Consider the following 15,096-nt stretch of genomic DNA (forward strand, 5'->3'; position numbering starts at 1 on the left):
CCTCAGAGATCCCCTGTCCTCTCTTGAGCCATCCTTGGGACTTAGCTTCTTTGAGTCTGTGGATTGTAGTGTGCTTATTCTGTACTTTATGGCTAATAGTTACTTAAAAGCGAGTGCATACAATGTTTGCCTTTCTGGGTCTGTGTTATCTCACTCAGGATGATCTATTCTAATTCTATTCATTTGCCTGTAAATTTCATGATTTTCTTGTTTTTAATAGCTGAACGGTATTCCATTGTGTGTGCCAACAGTTTCTGTATTCTTTCTTTGGTATAGGGACATCTGGGTTGTTTCCAGTTTCTGACTGTTATGAATAGAGCTGCTATGAACATAGTTGAGCAAGTGTCCTTGTTGTGTGGTGGAGCATCCTTTAGATATATGCCCAGGAGTGGAATAGCTGGGTCTTGAGGTAGATCTGCTCCCAGTTTTCTGAGAAACCTCCGGATTGATTTCCAAAGTGCTTGTATAAGTTTGCATTCCTACCAGCAATGGAGTGTTCCCCTTGCCCCACATCCTTGCCAGCGTGTGCTGTCACTTGAGTTTTTTATCTTAGCCATTCTGACAGGTGTAAAATAGAATCTTAGAGTCATTTTGATTTGCGTTTTCCTGATGGCTAAGGACGTTGAACATTTAAGTGCTTCTTGACCATTAGAGATCCTTCTGTTGAGAAGTCTGTTTAGCTCTGTAACCTGTTTTTTAATTGGGTTATTTGGTTTGTTGACATCCAGTTTCTTGAGTTTTGGATATCGGCACTCTGTCAGATGTGGGGTTGGTGAAGATCTTTTGCCTTTCTGTAGGCTGCCGATTTGTCCTTTTTATGGTGTCCTTTGCCTTACAGAAGCTTGTCAGTTTCATGAGGTTCCATTTATTAATTGTTAATCTTAGAACCTGAGCTGTTGGTATTCTTTTCAGAAAGTTATCTCCTGTGCCAATGTGTTCAAGGCTCTTTCCCAATTTGTCTTCTGTCAGATTTAGTGTATTCAGTTTTATGTTGAGGTCTTTGATCCACTTGGATTTGAGTGTTGTACAGGGTGATGAATATGGATCTATTTGCATTTTCTACATGCAGACATCCAGTTAGACCAGTACCATTTGTTGAAGATGCTTTTTTTTCCACTGTAGTTGTGTGAATTTACTTCTGAGTCTTCAGTTCAATTCCCTTGATCAGCTTGTCTGTTTTTATGCTTCAATATGTCTGTTTTTATGCCCACTTAATATATTCTTACCAGCAGTCCAAAACACCAAATCAAAAACTGACATTTCCATTAATGCTTATGATTTGATGCAGACTTTCCTTTAGGTTTTTGTTTATTACTTTTTACTGTTCACTTGTCTTTTTAGGACCTTTCCTAACTAAACATTTCTAGATATATAAAAGTTAATTATCACTATTTGGAAGGGAACATTAACACATTTCTTGGTTTTAAGTTTCTTGTTTTTTTTATGGAAATTTATTTGTTTTTTTTTTTAATGGTTTAGTTTTTGTTGGCATGTTAATTATACATAATTTGGTTTCACTGTAACATTCCACATTTTCATCATATTCCATTACCCCTCACATCCCCTTTGCACCCACAATGATCCCATTCTCCTTCTCAGCTACGGAACTACTCTGTCCTTTTGTGTGTGGTCTAATGGGTTTAGTCATGGCTGTGGTGAGAGGCAGAAGCAACACTGACAGGTGTCTCCCTGCTCACCCCAGCAATATTAACTGCTCCTTTTCTGAGACTTAATGTCTCCTGAGCCGCTGCAACTCACTTTGAGTAGTACAGTAAGGGGAAAGATAATGTCTTCTTTAAACTTATTTTAACTGTTTGTAAATTATGGGTTTTGTGATGTTCCCACTACTTAAACTAACTTCATATGATGAACAGTATTCTTTGTTTTTTAAAATAGACATTTATAGATTATGTGTCATCATTTGTGAGAGTAGTGAATGAAACTTAGATTTTATACACAGGAGACAACTTCCTGCACAGAACACCAACAGCTCAGCCTCTAAGATCTTGAAACTGAAAAGCTTCTGTAAAGCAAAGACACTGTCAACAGAACAAAACGACAGCCTACAGACTGGGATAAGATCTTCACAAACCTTAATATCTGATATAGGGCTAATGTTCAGATTATATAAAGAACTCAAGAAATGAGACGCCAACAAACCAAATAATCCATTTTTAAAAATGGGTACAGAGCTAAGCAGAGACATCTTGAAATAAGTTACTTGAGTAGAGAAATTAAAAAAGTAAAAGGAGTCTACCAGCATCGAGAGAGTATGCTCACATTTATTGCTTTTGCATTTGCTGAAGGGAACAATACTTCTAAGTATATAATTAACTTTGCTTTTTCACTTCGTACTTTGTTTCCACAGCCTCATGATTTTGATGAATGTCGGTTTGATATCAGTGTAAATGATAGTGTTTGGTATCTTCGTGCTCAGGATCCAGATCATAGACAGCAGTGGATAGATGCCATTGAACAGCACAAGGTAAGATCTCGGTGTTTACCTGATGTGTTGTCAATCCCAAGGATGGAAGGAGAAAGACCACCGACCCGAATCATGGTCCAATTAATTAAAGCCAGCAACTACTTAAAGCAATTCATGTACATGATCTGTGAGAGGTCAGCGTTAGATGTGAAGAAGACAAGGCTTTTATAGCTCAGAGGTTGGGGGTGGTTTCCCAATTAGAGGGGCGGGTATTATCAGGCAAAATAGGCAGGGCTGCAGGAGCAGAACATAAGCATAACAAGTTAGTCCTAATGACCTAAAACAAAGACATGGCTGCAAGGTGGGTATAACGAGATAGTCATAACAACAGGTAGTCATAACAATGTAGTCATATAACTTTTTGAAACAAAGATAGGGTTGCAAGATGATTATAAACAACTTTTTTGAAAAAAGGTTTAATCATAAACAGGAATGAACCTAGTTTGTCTTTACTACAAAATGGCTTTTAAGCCTAAGATGGAGACAGGCTGGTAATGTAATGTAAAGAATTTTGAAGTACGTTTAAAAAATAAAAATAAAAACAAAAGTGGAGCCATATTTGATAGAGTAGTAAAGATTAAAGCAGTCAGATATTTTATAGCAGTTTTTGTCTAATACCTCAAGTGCACTAAGGTCTTTATTACAATAAATATTCTTTATTGCTAATTGAAATAAAAATATATCATGTTTCATAAACTATACCTTGATTTTGTTGTTGTTTTATTTTGTTTTGTTTTTTTAACTCAGATTTGGCAGATTCGTAGTATAACCATTTGAAAATAAATTTATTTTTAAAGCTACACCTATCTTACAGAAAGCATCCGGAAACTGATATTAATGTTTTAGACCATGTTCTTACACCCTAAAGCTAATCTTTGTCTCTTGCTGTAACTGGTATGTGTGTTTCTGAGGAAACATGCCAGTAGTCTGCCTCATTGCTACAGTGCTATGGCAAAGCAAAGGTAAAGTTCTGTAGTCATGCCATCTTTAAGTGACTTAAGAGAATTTGTGCCTGTTTGCATACTTGTCTGTACTTGTTCACATGAGTGTTACACGTTTAGAGTTGAAACACGTGTTTTATTCTTAACAGCACAAAACACATACGCAGTACAAAACAAGAAAAACCAGTTTCATCTGATTTGCCATGAGAACATTCTTCTAGATACCAATGTTTTGTTAGCTCTTCTTTTTCTTTCTTAGTTTATTTTGAGTTTAGAAATTTGTGATAAATTTCTTTTTCTTCCTTTTCAGTAATATGTTGGTTTAAAATGTTTTCTAAGTCTTAGTTGTCTTGGCTGTAACTTCATATATACATGGAAAATTATCTTCATTTTTATTATTTAAAAACAAGATGAGCCAGTGTTTTAGAATCTCATTGCTTTGAAGCCAAGCCAACCTAGACTCACAGCAGCCTCTGCTACCGGTGACTTTGGGCATTTGTGACTAACCTCCAAGGCTTTCCTCAACTGTCAGTTGGTGTGACTTCTGATTAAAGCTGTATTAAGGAACTGATAAGATTACACACAATACATGTGTATATATATATATGTATATATATAATATGCATTATTATAAATTACACACACATACATATCCAAAGCAATAAATGTTCCTATTTATAGTATAGTTGAAAAAGCAAGGGCTTTGGCTCAGTGGTTAAGAGCACTGGCAGCTCTTCCATAAGACCCAGGTTCAATTCCCAGCACCCACATGGCAGCTCATAACTGTCTATAACTCCAGTTCCTGGGGATCTGACACCCTCTTACATATGTGCAGGTAAATCAGCAATGTATATAAAAATAAATAAGTCATTAAAAAAGAAGAAAAAGAAAAGGCAAGGGCTTTGGAGTCACCAAATTCAGTAAATTATAGCATGTTGTTTCTGGAAGAAAACTTGAGCATTCAATGAAGGCAGCTAAATGTACACATCTGGAAAGTAGACTATACTCTCATTTCATTCAGGGCCAACCCTTTCACTAGTGATTGAAGATGTCATTAAGTAGAACCAATTTATATATTTTTAGCAGATATGAACTTTAAAGATTTGGTCAGACAATTTAGTCTTAAGGCTATTCCTTTTTTCTGATATACTTTATTTTGCTCTCTTTCATTAGTACGGTCCTAGTTACTGTGCAAGGTTTTCATTTTTCTCTTCTGAGTGAAGGTACCTGCATAGAACATGTCACTGATTTCTTTGGATCTCAGAGTGATGAGACTTAGGCTGATTTTGAGTTCTTGGGAAGAAGTAAAAAATATGCTCTGCAGTGTTTCGTCTGCTTATTTTAAAACATTTTGTTACTGTTCATGCTTAATATACAGGAAGTATGTGATGTATGCGACCTGGGCATCATGTTAGTGGATGTGTGGATTGACTGAATGCTGAAACTAAATTACTTTGATTTCTTTAATCAGCTGAAGGAAAAATTTCAAATGTAGCTGCAAATTACCCATTTCCTTTCCCTAATGAACAGGATACAGAGAGTAATATAGTTCCTGGTTCAATATACTTAAAGACTGTTGAGTATTAAACTTGGAAAGTTTACTAAAGTAAACATGAATGGTTGACTTAATATTTTAAGTCAATGCCAAACTATTAAGGCAATGATAACAATAACACCTACTACTTTCTAGAGATCAGTAATTACTGGTTAGTATATTCAGTGCTTTACGTGCGTCGTTTTCTCTCCCATCCTGAAAAGTAAAGATAGTGGAGCTGACAAATTTGTAGTAAAATTAAATGTCTTGTGTATGATGCTTCTGTCTTTTAGTCCACTCTGATTTTGTTTTGTTCTTTTTGTTTTTGTTTTTTTAAGACAATTTTTCTCAGTGGCTGTCCTGGAACTCACTCTGTAGACTAGGCTGGCTTTGAACTTAGAGATCCACCTCCCAAATGCTGGGATTAAAGGCAGGCAGAGTGCCACCTCATTCTGTTTTAGGATTTGATTTTGTATTTTCTTTTGTATCAGTTATCACTGGTACACTGATTGCTGAAACACAGTTGTCTTAAATTGTTCAATTTTTAATAATTAGTATATTGTCAAATTCCTCCAAACCTATCCATATAAACTAACTAGCAATTCCTCTTCTTGCTTTTGGGTTGCCATAAAAGACCCTGTGTTGTATTGATTAGTGTTTTAGTACTGCTACAATCACACATACATTTTGGTAAGTTTCCTATAAAATGAAATATATGTTACCTCTTCACTTCCAAATAAAAACAAAAAGGTGAGCAATGTAACCTACTCGGGATAAACAACAACAACAAAAAATACAGCATAACTGATATGGACTTGGATAATTCTGGCTCATTCAGTTCAAGCCACAATTTGTTTCTTTGGCTATTACCTGGCTTTTGGGTGGTTGGACAGGCCACTTAGAGTAATAAACATATCGTTCTGTTCTGATGTCACTGGAAGGTTGTTTTTTGGTTTTGGTCGGATGGTTGAGTTGGGTTGGATTGGGTTGATTGGGTTGGTTCTTGTGGTAGGTTGGTTTTATTAGAAGTTCCTGATAGGTTTTTATTAATATTTGCCATGTGAAGAATGAAAGGTTTCTATTCCTTTCCAGCATGTTCTTATGCTTATAATGTAACAAGCTCTATATTAATGTGTTTCATGCATATACACAGCACATGCCTTCATTCTCTGTCGTTGATTCTCATAGATGCATTATGAGAAACAAATGTTCTGTAGTATAAGACTTAAGTAAAAGTGTGGTAATGGTGATAGCTAATAATTTATATATGTATTTTCATGGAATATTTTATTGACTTAAATTACGCACTTCTTGAATCAAAATATTCTCATTTTAATATATTCTTCATGTCTACGGTGTTTCTTTTAGATTACAAGGTTCTTAAGGGATCAGATATCATTATATTAATTTGTAAGAGTTATCAGGGATTGGGCACATAAAACGTTCCAGATTTTTGAAGTCTCTATAACTCTGCCTTTAACTTTAATGCTTGGTGTTAGAATGATTGCTAACATCAATACTGCAGGGTTCTGTCCTCAGTGTCTGCTTCTGTTTTTCCTTCTTTAGTATATTCACCCCAGAATAACTTGCTCACTGTGAACAAAGTCTTAAAGAGATGACTTTTATTTATATTTCTCATTTTTATTTATATTAGACACTGCATATTTTAGTGTGATATTAAACAGTAAATGCCATGAGAGGAAAGTAGCCATTTTTAAAAGTCATTTTTTTAATCAGGAATTTGTTTTCAATTTTTAGTATAGAAAAGGAAGGTCATGTATATGTGAAACCAGTAATTTAATTTAGAAACAATGTCTTGGCTTTGTTTTTTAGTCCATTAATATTTTGAACTTCTACTTCTGATTTGAGACAACACTAAATATATTACTTGCTAAGACAGAGTTTTGATTTTATATTTAAATCTCTTGGCATTTTGCCTTTCAAATGAGAATGATTTTTTTTCTTTGTAAACTAAAAAGTATGTGAATGTAAAGTTATGGTGACTGGGTTTTATTTGGATTAAATAAACATTTTTCTGCTATTACTGTACCTATGTATTTAAAGGGCCTCTGTGGTCATTTTCTGTGTAACTAATTTATGAATGAAATGTGTAAACCATTTATTAATGTTATTTTTAAAAATTGTGTTACCATCCCTGGTGTTCTCTGCAGTTAAAATTCTTGTGATAATGACTAAACACAATTGTAATATTTTAATTTCAGCAAATAAGAATTTGTTGAATGAAATTAAAATAAAATTTAATAAATAATTAAAATTAAAAATTCAAAAAAGTTATTTTGAATTTTTTATTTTAATTAAACAAAATCCAACACCCATTCATGTTTAAAGTCCTGGAGAGATCAGGAATACAAGCCACTTATCTAAACAGAAGGCAGTATACAGCAAGCCTATAGCCAACATCAAAGTAAACAGAGAGAAACTTAAATCAATCCCACTGAAATCAGGGACAAGGCAAGGCTGCCCACTCTCTCCGTAACTCATCAGCATAGTTCTTGAAGTCCTTGCTAGAGCAATAAGACAATTATAGGAGATCAAGAAGATACAATTTGGAAAGGAAAAAGTCAAAGTCTCACTATTTGCAGATGATATAGTTAGTATACATGAGTGACCCAAAAAAATTCTACCAGGGAACTCCTTCAGCTGATAAACACCTTCAGCAAAGTGGCTGGATACAAAATTAACTCAAAAAAAAAAACAATTAGTAGCCCTCCTGTATACAAAAGACAAATGGGCTGAGAGAGAAATTAGGGAAACAATACCATTCACAATAGCCACAAAGGACATAAAGTACCTTGGTGTGACTCTAATCAAGCAAGTCAAAGACTTGTATAAAAATTTTTTTCCAGTCTCTGAAGAAAGAAACAGAAGAAGATATCAAATGGAAAGATCTCCCATGCTCATGGCTTGGCAGGATTAACATAGTAAAAATGGCCACCTTACCAAAAACAATCTATAGATTCAATGCAATTCCTATCAAATTACCAACACAATGCTTTGTAGACCTTGAAGGAACAATTCTCAACTTCATATGGAGTAACAAGAAACCCAGAATCTCTAAAATAATCATCTACAATAAAAGATCTTCTGGAGGTATCGCCATCCCTAATATCAAAGCTGTCCTGTAGAGCAACAGTAGTAAAAACTGGCATAGAAACAGAATGGTGGGTCTATGGAATCGAATAGAAGACCCAGAAATAAACCCACACACCTACTGATACTTGATTTTTTACGAAGATGCCAAAACCATATAATGGAAAAAAGACAGGATCTTGAACAAATGGTGCTGGTCTAACTGGATGTCTACATATCACCCTGCACAAAACTAAAGTCCAATTTGATCAAAGACCTCAACATAAAACCAGACATACTAAACCTGTTAGAAGAAAAAGTGGGGAAGAGCCTTGAACTCATTGGCACAGGAGACAGCTTTCTGAACAGAACACCAACAACACTGGGTAAGAAGCTCAATTCTCATTCAGAAAGACAAATGGGATGAACAGTGGAAGAGGGAGAAAACAGGGAACAGGACAGGAGTCTACCACAGAGGGGCTCTGAAAGACTCTACCCTGCAGGGAATCAAAGCAGAGGCTGAGACTCAAAGCCAAATTTTGGGCAGAGTACAGGGAATCTTATGAAAGAAGGGGGAGATAGAAAGACCTGGAGGGGGCAGGAGCTTCACAAGGAGAAAAAAAAAAAAAAAATCTGGGCCCAGGGGTCTTTTCTGAGACTGATACTCCAACCAAGGACCATGCATGGAAATAACCTAGAACCCTGCACAGATGTAGCACAAGGCAATTCAGCCTCCAAGTGTGTTCCATAGCAAGGGGAACAGGGGCTGTTTCTGACATGAACTCAGTGGCTGGCTCTTTGATCCTCTCCTCCTGAGGAGCAGCAGCCTTACCAGGCCACAGAGGAAGACAGTGCAACCACTCCTGATGAGAGAGAGGGAGCCGGAATTGAGAGGAGACAAGGGAGGGGGCTATAGTTGGGATACAAAGTGAATAAACTATAATTATAAAAAAATAATTTTTAAAAAAAAATAAAGGAAAAAAGTTAAAAGTTAATTGGGAACATCTGAGCAGTGAAAAAGAGGTAAATTTTAGGTAAGTGGACATCCAGCTGAGGACACATTAACTTGACAAGATCTTTTTGTAGCTTCCAGAGAAATTCTTATAAATCAGAATGAAAGTTCAGAACATATATGAGGTATATGTGTGGCCTTGAGCATAGACGTAGGACCACAAAACAAAGAACAAAAGCACAAGTTAATGTTACCAAGTATTAGTGAGGTGAACGCATTCAGTTCTGATAGAGCAGGAAAGTGTGCAGGTGCATGAAAAGACAGTTTGTCAGGTTGGACATAAATGTCTACTTACATCAAAAGAAAATTTAAAACTTTTTAAAATACAAATATTGGTATGAAAGATACATTTTTTTTAAAGTATGCTCTTTAGGTTGTAAGAATATTTATAAGTATGTCCTTTAGGTTGTAACCAGTCTATGTTCCATAGTAAGTGATAAAATTGTCCCAACCCCAAAACAGTATAGAAACCATTTATCAAAGTTTCAACTGTACATTTAGTTTTTAAATTCTTTTACTGTTAACAAAACTCTATTACTCTCCAGTCCTTTGCCTTAGCTACAATTAATTTCATCCTCTTCTCTTTCTGCCATAGTTCCTACTCATGTGTAACTTTCATTCTCTCCCCGTCTTTTTTCTTTTCTTTTCTTTTTTTTTTAAGTTTGTTTCTTTGGTTTGTCACATCTTTTGCACTCTCTTGGTTTCAGTTCATTGTCAAGTTCTGCTGTTCTAAGCTATTGGTAGTGCCCAGTTTAAAAAAAATAAAAAGAACCTGATTGCCTTCCCATACTGATTAATATAAACTGATCACCCTTGGTCCAGTCTCAGTTAACCATATAATTATTTGTATTTGAAGCTAAGACTGGCATGAATGGTTATGCTAGTGAGGCTGTCCTGCTGAGACCATCTTTGGGATTTAGGAATGGATTCTTTTTCTTTGCCAATTTAAAGAATAAAAAGGCAGAAAAAGCAAGGTCTCAGCACTCAGCCAAGTTTTATTAAAAGCAGAAGTTCACAAAGAGACAGACTCCCCAAGTAGAAAGGCTCCAAAGATGGAGTCCAAGTTTGTCTGGCAGAGACAAACTCTTACATGTTTAGAGGTAGGAAGGGTTTCCTTTCTCCCCTGGAACTGGCTAGTTGCAGAAGATTGCATAAGCCCAAAGAGAGGAAACCAACTTGCTTTGACCCTAGAAGCCCTAGGGGGGTGGGGATGGGGGACGGTTGAGTCCTTTAGTGTTCCCTCTGGCAGGAAGAAAATCCCATCATTGCCTTGGAAAGAGAAAAGCAGCAGGAATTGAGCCGTCATAAATATTTAAATGAGAAGTACATTGATCTACCTAGAGCTCTTTTCCCTGTCTGCCTTCCAGGGCTTTAGTCCTTCTCCTGGAAAGTGCTGAAACTCTTATAATGCTGTGTAGTTTATTAGGTTTATAGGTTTTTAAAAATATTCAATCCACGAAAAACATATGTGACTGTTTTCAGCGTATTTTTCTACTTTTGTCTATCTACAGTTTACTTGTAACACAATTTCTTTAGATAAGAAACAGGTAAGGGCAAAATTCTATTTAAGAAACTGAATGATATTGCTAATATAGAAGACCTTAAATATGAAATTATATGGTTCAGATATATGCCATTTTGTACAATACTTTAATGTTGTATTTAAATTTTTAATTGAGAAGGAAGATTTCTGGCAGTTGCTAGAACAGATGGGGTTCTGCTTTTCTATATTTAATATGGAAAAGTAATGGTGGGTGGCATTGCTTACATGTATTGACAGTAGTGGAAACAGTTTGGTAATTTCACTTTATGCATGTATTGAGCACTAACTGAGAAAAAAATGTTTCTTTTAAAGGAAATCAAATAATATAAAATGATTCTTTTCCTTCAAGTCTTTTAGTGATAGTCTTAATAGCATTTTATTTATACTGCCTTTATTGCCTGGCAGGTGTTCTTGGTTCATTTGATATTGATGGCTGTATGGTAGCACTGAGGGAGAGTAGGTATTAGAATAGATAAACATGCCCCCGGGCTGATATTATTTCCCTTATAAATAATCTATTAGTTTTGGACACATAAAACATACACATAATGGACAAAAAGTAAGACTAGTGCTACAGATACTTGCATAACTCTTCAGTTCATAGCTGTTTAGTTTTTTGGTTGTTCATAATCCTACGCCTCTGATATGTTGAGGGGTAAAAGGAATAATTAAGCACTTAAGCATATTGTTTTTAGAGCATCTTCAAATGTAGGTGTTACTCCCAGTTTACGTACAGAGGAAACATAAAGGACGGACTGTTCATCAGTGAGTCAGGTGTTACCCAAAATCAGTACCCTAAATTGTTTACAATAGCCCCTCTGTTTCTAGTTAATTTCAGCTTTTTCCATGACTACATAGTTGTAAATCTTCCCCATAAGTTAAATCTGACAAATCTTATTATGTGTTTAAATCTGTACCACAAATTGTCTTCTTATGTATATATTACAGATTCCTGTAGTATTTTAATTACAAGAGGAAAAAAAATGGAAAAAAAGACTTTAATCTTAAAACTTAAACAATTACTATTTATGCTGGATGCAGTAGGTGACACATGATTCCAGCACTTGAGGAGGCAGAGGCAGGATCACATATTCTTAACCATTGAGTAGTCTCTCCTGCTCTTTGAAGTGATTTTTAATTCCATTCTCTCGTTTATTGTGGGGTTTTTTTTTTTCTCCTTCTAGTGGCCAATAGTTTTTAAACTGTTGAGTATGTAAAGGAAATTAGAAAGTGACTTACATAGACAAGACACAGCACAGGCATAGAAAAGTTCTAAGAAGATGTTACCTTCACACCTTAGCTTTAGTGCAGGCACAGAGATGCCCTATGACAATAACACAAACACAGTCGTATAGAGTAATAAAAAAAAAAAAAAACTTGGAGGGAAGAATGTCCAGTTGACAGAGTTGCCACATTGCTAGATTTAAATATTCTAGTTTGCAGCAGCAAAATCATGTGATTCATACAAAGAAACAAGAAAGGATGCTGTCCCTGAAAAAACCCTGAAAGTTAATCTGGCAGAGAAAAACATTAAAACAACTGCCTTAATGATGCTTTACAAACTAAAGGATAATATTAAGAAAATAGAATTACCAAAGAGAATCTAAAAAGAATTATAGAGATACTCTGTAGCTGAAACATGCAATATATGAAAAAAATCACCTGCAGACATGAAATTGAATATGACAGTAGAAATTTATCTGACTGGCAGAAAAGAAAAAGGTTGAAAGAAGTGAGCAGAGCATACAGGACTCAGGACTGCTGTTATTCAGATCAACATACACATTGTGAGTTTGTACAGGGATAAAGGAAGAAAGGAATAAAACATGGCAAATTTGATTAAAGATAAATGTAATAAACATTTTTAGGAAGCCTGTGTATATATATATTTATTTTATTTTATTTTTATTAGTTACAGTTTATTCACTTTGTATCCCCCCTATACCTCCCTCCCTTCTCCCCTCCCAGTCCCACCCTCCTCCTTTCCCACCCGTGTTTCTCTCCTAGTCCACTGATAAGGGAGGTCCTCTTCCCCTTCCCTCTGATCCTAGTCTATCAGGTTTCATCAGTAGTGGCTGCACTGTCTTCCTCTGTGGCCTGGCAAGGCTGTTCCCCCCTCAGGGTGAGGTGATCAAAGAGCAGGCCAATCAGTTCCTGTCAGAGACAGCCCCTGTCCCCATGTAAAAAAAACATTTAAAAACTTGCAGTGAATTCCATGTTGAACACAAAGATGTGTATGTACCAAGACATACCATAATCAAACTTCCCCAAGACAAAGAAACCTGAAAGCCACTAGAGAGAAACAATTCATCATACACAAAGAATTCTCAATATTGGCAGATTTCTCATCAGACACTTTGGAGGCCAGAAGGCAGAGGTCTATATATTCAGATCACTAAAAGGAAATGGCTATCAATTTATGATTTCTATACCTAGCAAAATTTACCTTCAAAAGTAAGAAAAATAGTAATAAATTCTATTATGCCTGTGCTGTGTCTTGTCTATGTAAGTCACTTTCTAATTTCCCTTACATATTCAATAGTTTAAAAATTCTTAATTTTAATCATAAATTTTATCTGTGACTTTATTATTTGACTAAAACTCTAAGACATATTTATGGGATCCTTCAAGGTAAGATGTAAGCAAAACTATACCATAACTCAAAAGTCTTATGAAAAAATAAAGTTCACAACAAAGATAAAAACATGGTGATTATAAAAGCTAACTTCATTATAAGAACAGTCTGTGATTGCTCCTTTTTTTCTACATAAAGACTTAACATTTTCCAAAATTATTATTAGTCTTAAGGTCTAGTAGTATTGTGACTCTATTAGGCTTCTTCTAAAGAACAGAACTGATAGAATGAATACATATATCTCTTAAGAGGAGATTTATTAGATTGGCTTACCAGATGTAGTCTGTGTAGCTCAACAGTGGCTGCCTCAGACTGTGAGGTCGAGAATCAGGTAGTTGTTGAGCTTACAGGGTTGGATGTCTCAGCAGTCTTAATCTGACACTGGGGTCCTGCATTGGAATCCTGAAGAAGTTAGTTCTAGTATCAGTGAAGGAATGCCATGGCAACAGGATAGATGAACTTGGCAGAAAGAATGAGGGCAAGCAAGCAAAAAGCAGTTTCCTTCTTTCATGTCCTTTTATCTGGTCTGCTACTGATGAATACCACCCATATTTATGGGGAGTCTTCCTGCTTAAGATAATCTGAGGAAGAAAATCCCTCCCAGAAGTGCCCAGAGTTTGAGTTTTAGTTGATTTTGGGTACAGTGAGTTGACAACCAAGAGTGGTTATCACTCAACCGGTTTATAATTTCACAATGTTTTCTGTGTAAGATAATTAAGCTAATATGAATTCTTGTTAGATTATTGCCACTTTAGGATGTTTACTGCGGTTTCATAACCACAAAGAAAATAGTTATAAGAAATATAAGAAATAGGGGGATATAGCTTAATAACATGCTTATCTAGCAGTGTAAGTCTCTAGGTTTGTTTTTCTAAAACCTCAAAGGAAAAAGAAGGTATATAAAGAAAATTAAAAAATAAACATTATAAACATTTCTCCCAAGTCAACTAAACAAAAGAACATAGTGACTCATGAAACATGGAACCAGAAAGAGGCAATAAGACACATAGGAAACAAATGGAAATGACAAATACTTTATTGATACTTACTTGAATTAAATTCATCACAAAAGAGAGATTGACAGAACGAAAAAAAAAAAAAGACATATTCCGACTACTTGCGTTTGGCAAGGCAAAACTTTAACTCCAAACACAAATCATGAAAGTACTGGGGAAGGGAAACTTCATCCAAATAGTAACCAATCTAAGTGGCTATATTGTATCAGATTAAGTAGACTTTAAGTCAAAACAGTTCACAGGAGACAGAGGATGTCATATGTTACCAAAAGGCCTACTACACAACAATAAGATATCCTGATTATATTTACACACCTATTAGCTGAACATCAAAATACATGCAACAAAACTAAGAATTGAAGGGAAAACCATATTTCTGTATTAATAATAGAAAATATCAATACCCCCCCAAGAAAATATCAGTACCCACCTTGAGTAGTGGGATAGACAAAGTAAGCATAGTGAAGAGACAGATCTAACACATAATATGCATACTTTTCAGTTATGGCTGGAAAATTCTCTAGAACAGAATTCTATGTCTTGGTGGATTAAAAAATGACATATATAGCATCCTATCTAATCACATCAGGGTAGACCTGAAATTCATAACAAAAATGAAAATTAAATAACACACTCTCAGACAAGCAATGAACAGAAGAATAAATCACAAGGAAAATGAAAGGACACTTAAAGACAAAGTGAAACATACCAAAATTAATGTTTAGAAAGAAAGGTGTATCTATAAAGTTCTAAAAACACAAAAAGATTACAAAGAAACAAACTAATTTTACAACCTGAGCACAGAGCCAGCAGAAGAATTAAAACAATAACAACAGCAGA

At 35.2% G+C, this 15,096-nt stretch overlaps 1 protein-coding gene across 2 annotated transcripts in view; it reads left to right on the plus strand.

Annotated features, from left to right (window-relative positions):
• The window catches only part of Cert1 (ceramide transporter 1), a 98,132-nt gene that overhangs the window by 27,933 nt on the left and 55,103 nt on the right, over nt 1-15,096 (plus strand). For both annotated transcript variants that reach the window (XM_060385601.1, XM_060385602.1), the window contains exon 3: nt 2,369-2,485. In XM_060385601.1, coding sequence (XP_060241584.1) covers nt 2,369-2,485 — 117 coding nt within the window. The remainder of the gene's footprint in view (nt 1-2,368; nt 2,486-15,096) is intronic.

Source organism: Meriones unguiculatus, chromosome 6, assembly GCF_030254825.1.
Source record: "Meriones unguiculatus strain TT.TT164.6M chromosome 6, Bangor_MerUng_6.1, whole genome shotgun sequence".
NCBI classification, from domain to species: Eukaryota; Metazoa; Chordata; class Mammalia; order Rodentia; family Muridae; genus Meriones; species Meriones unguiculatus.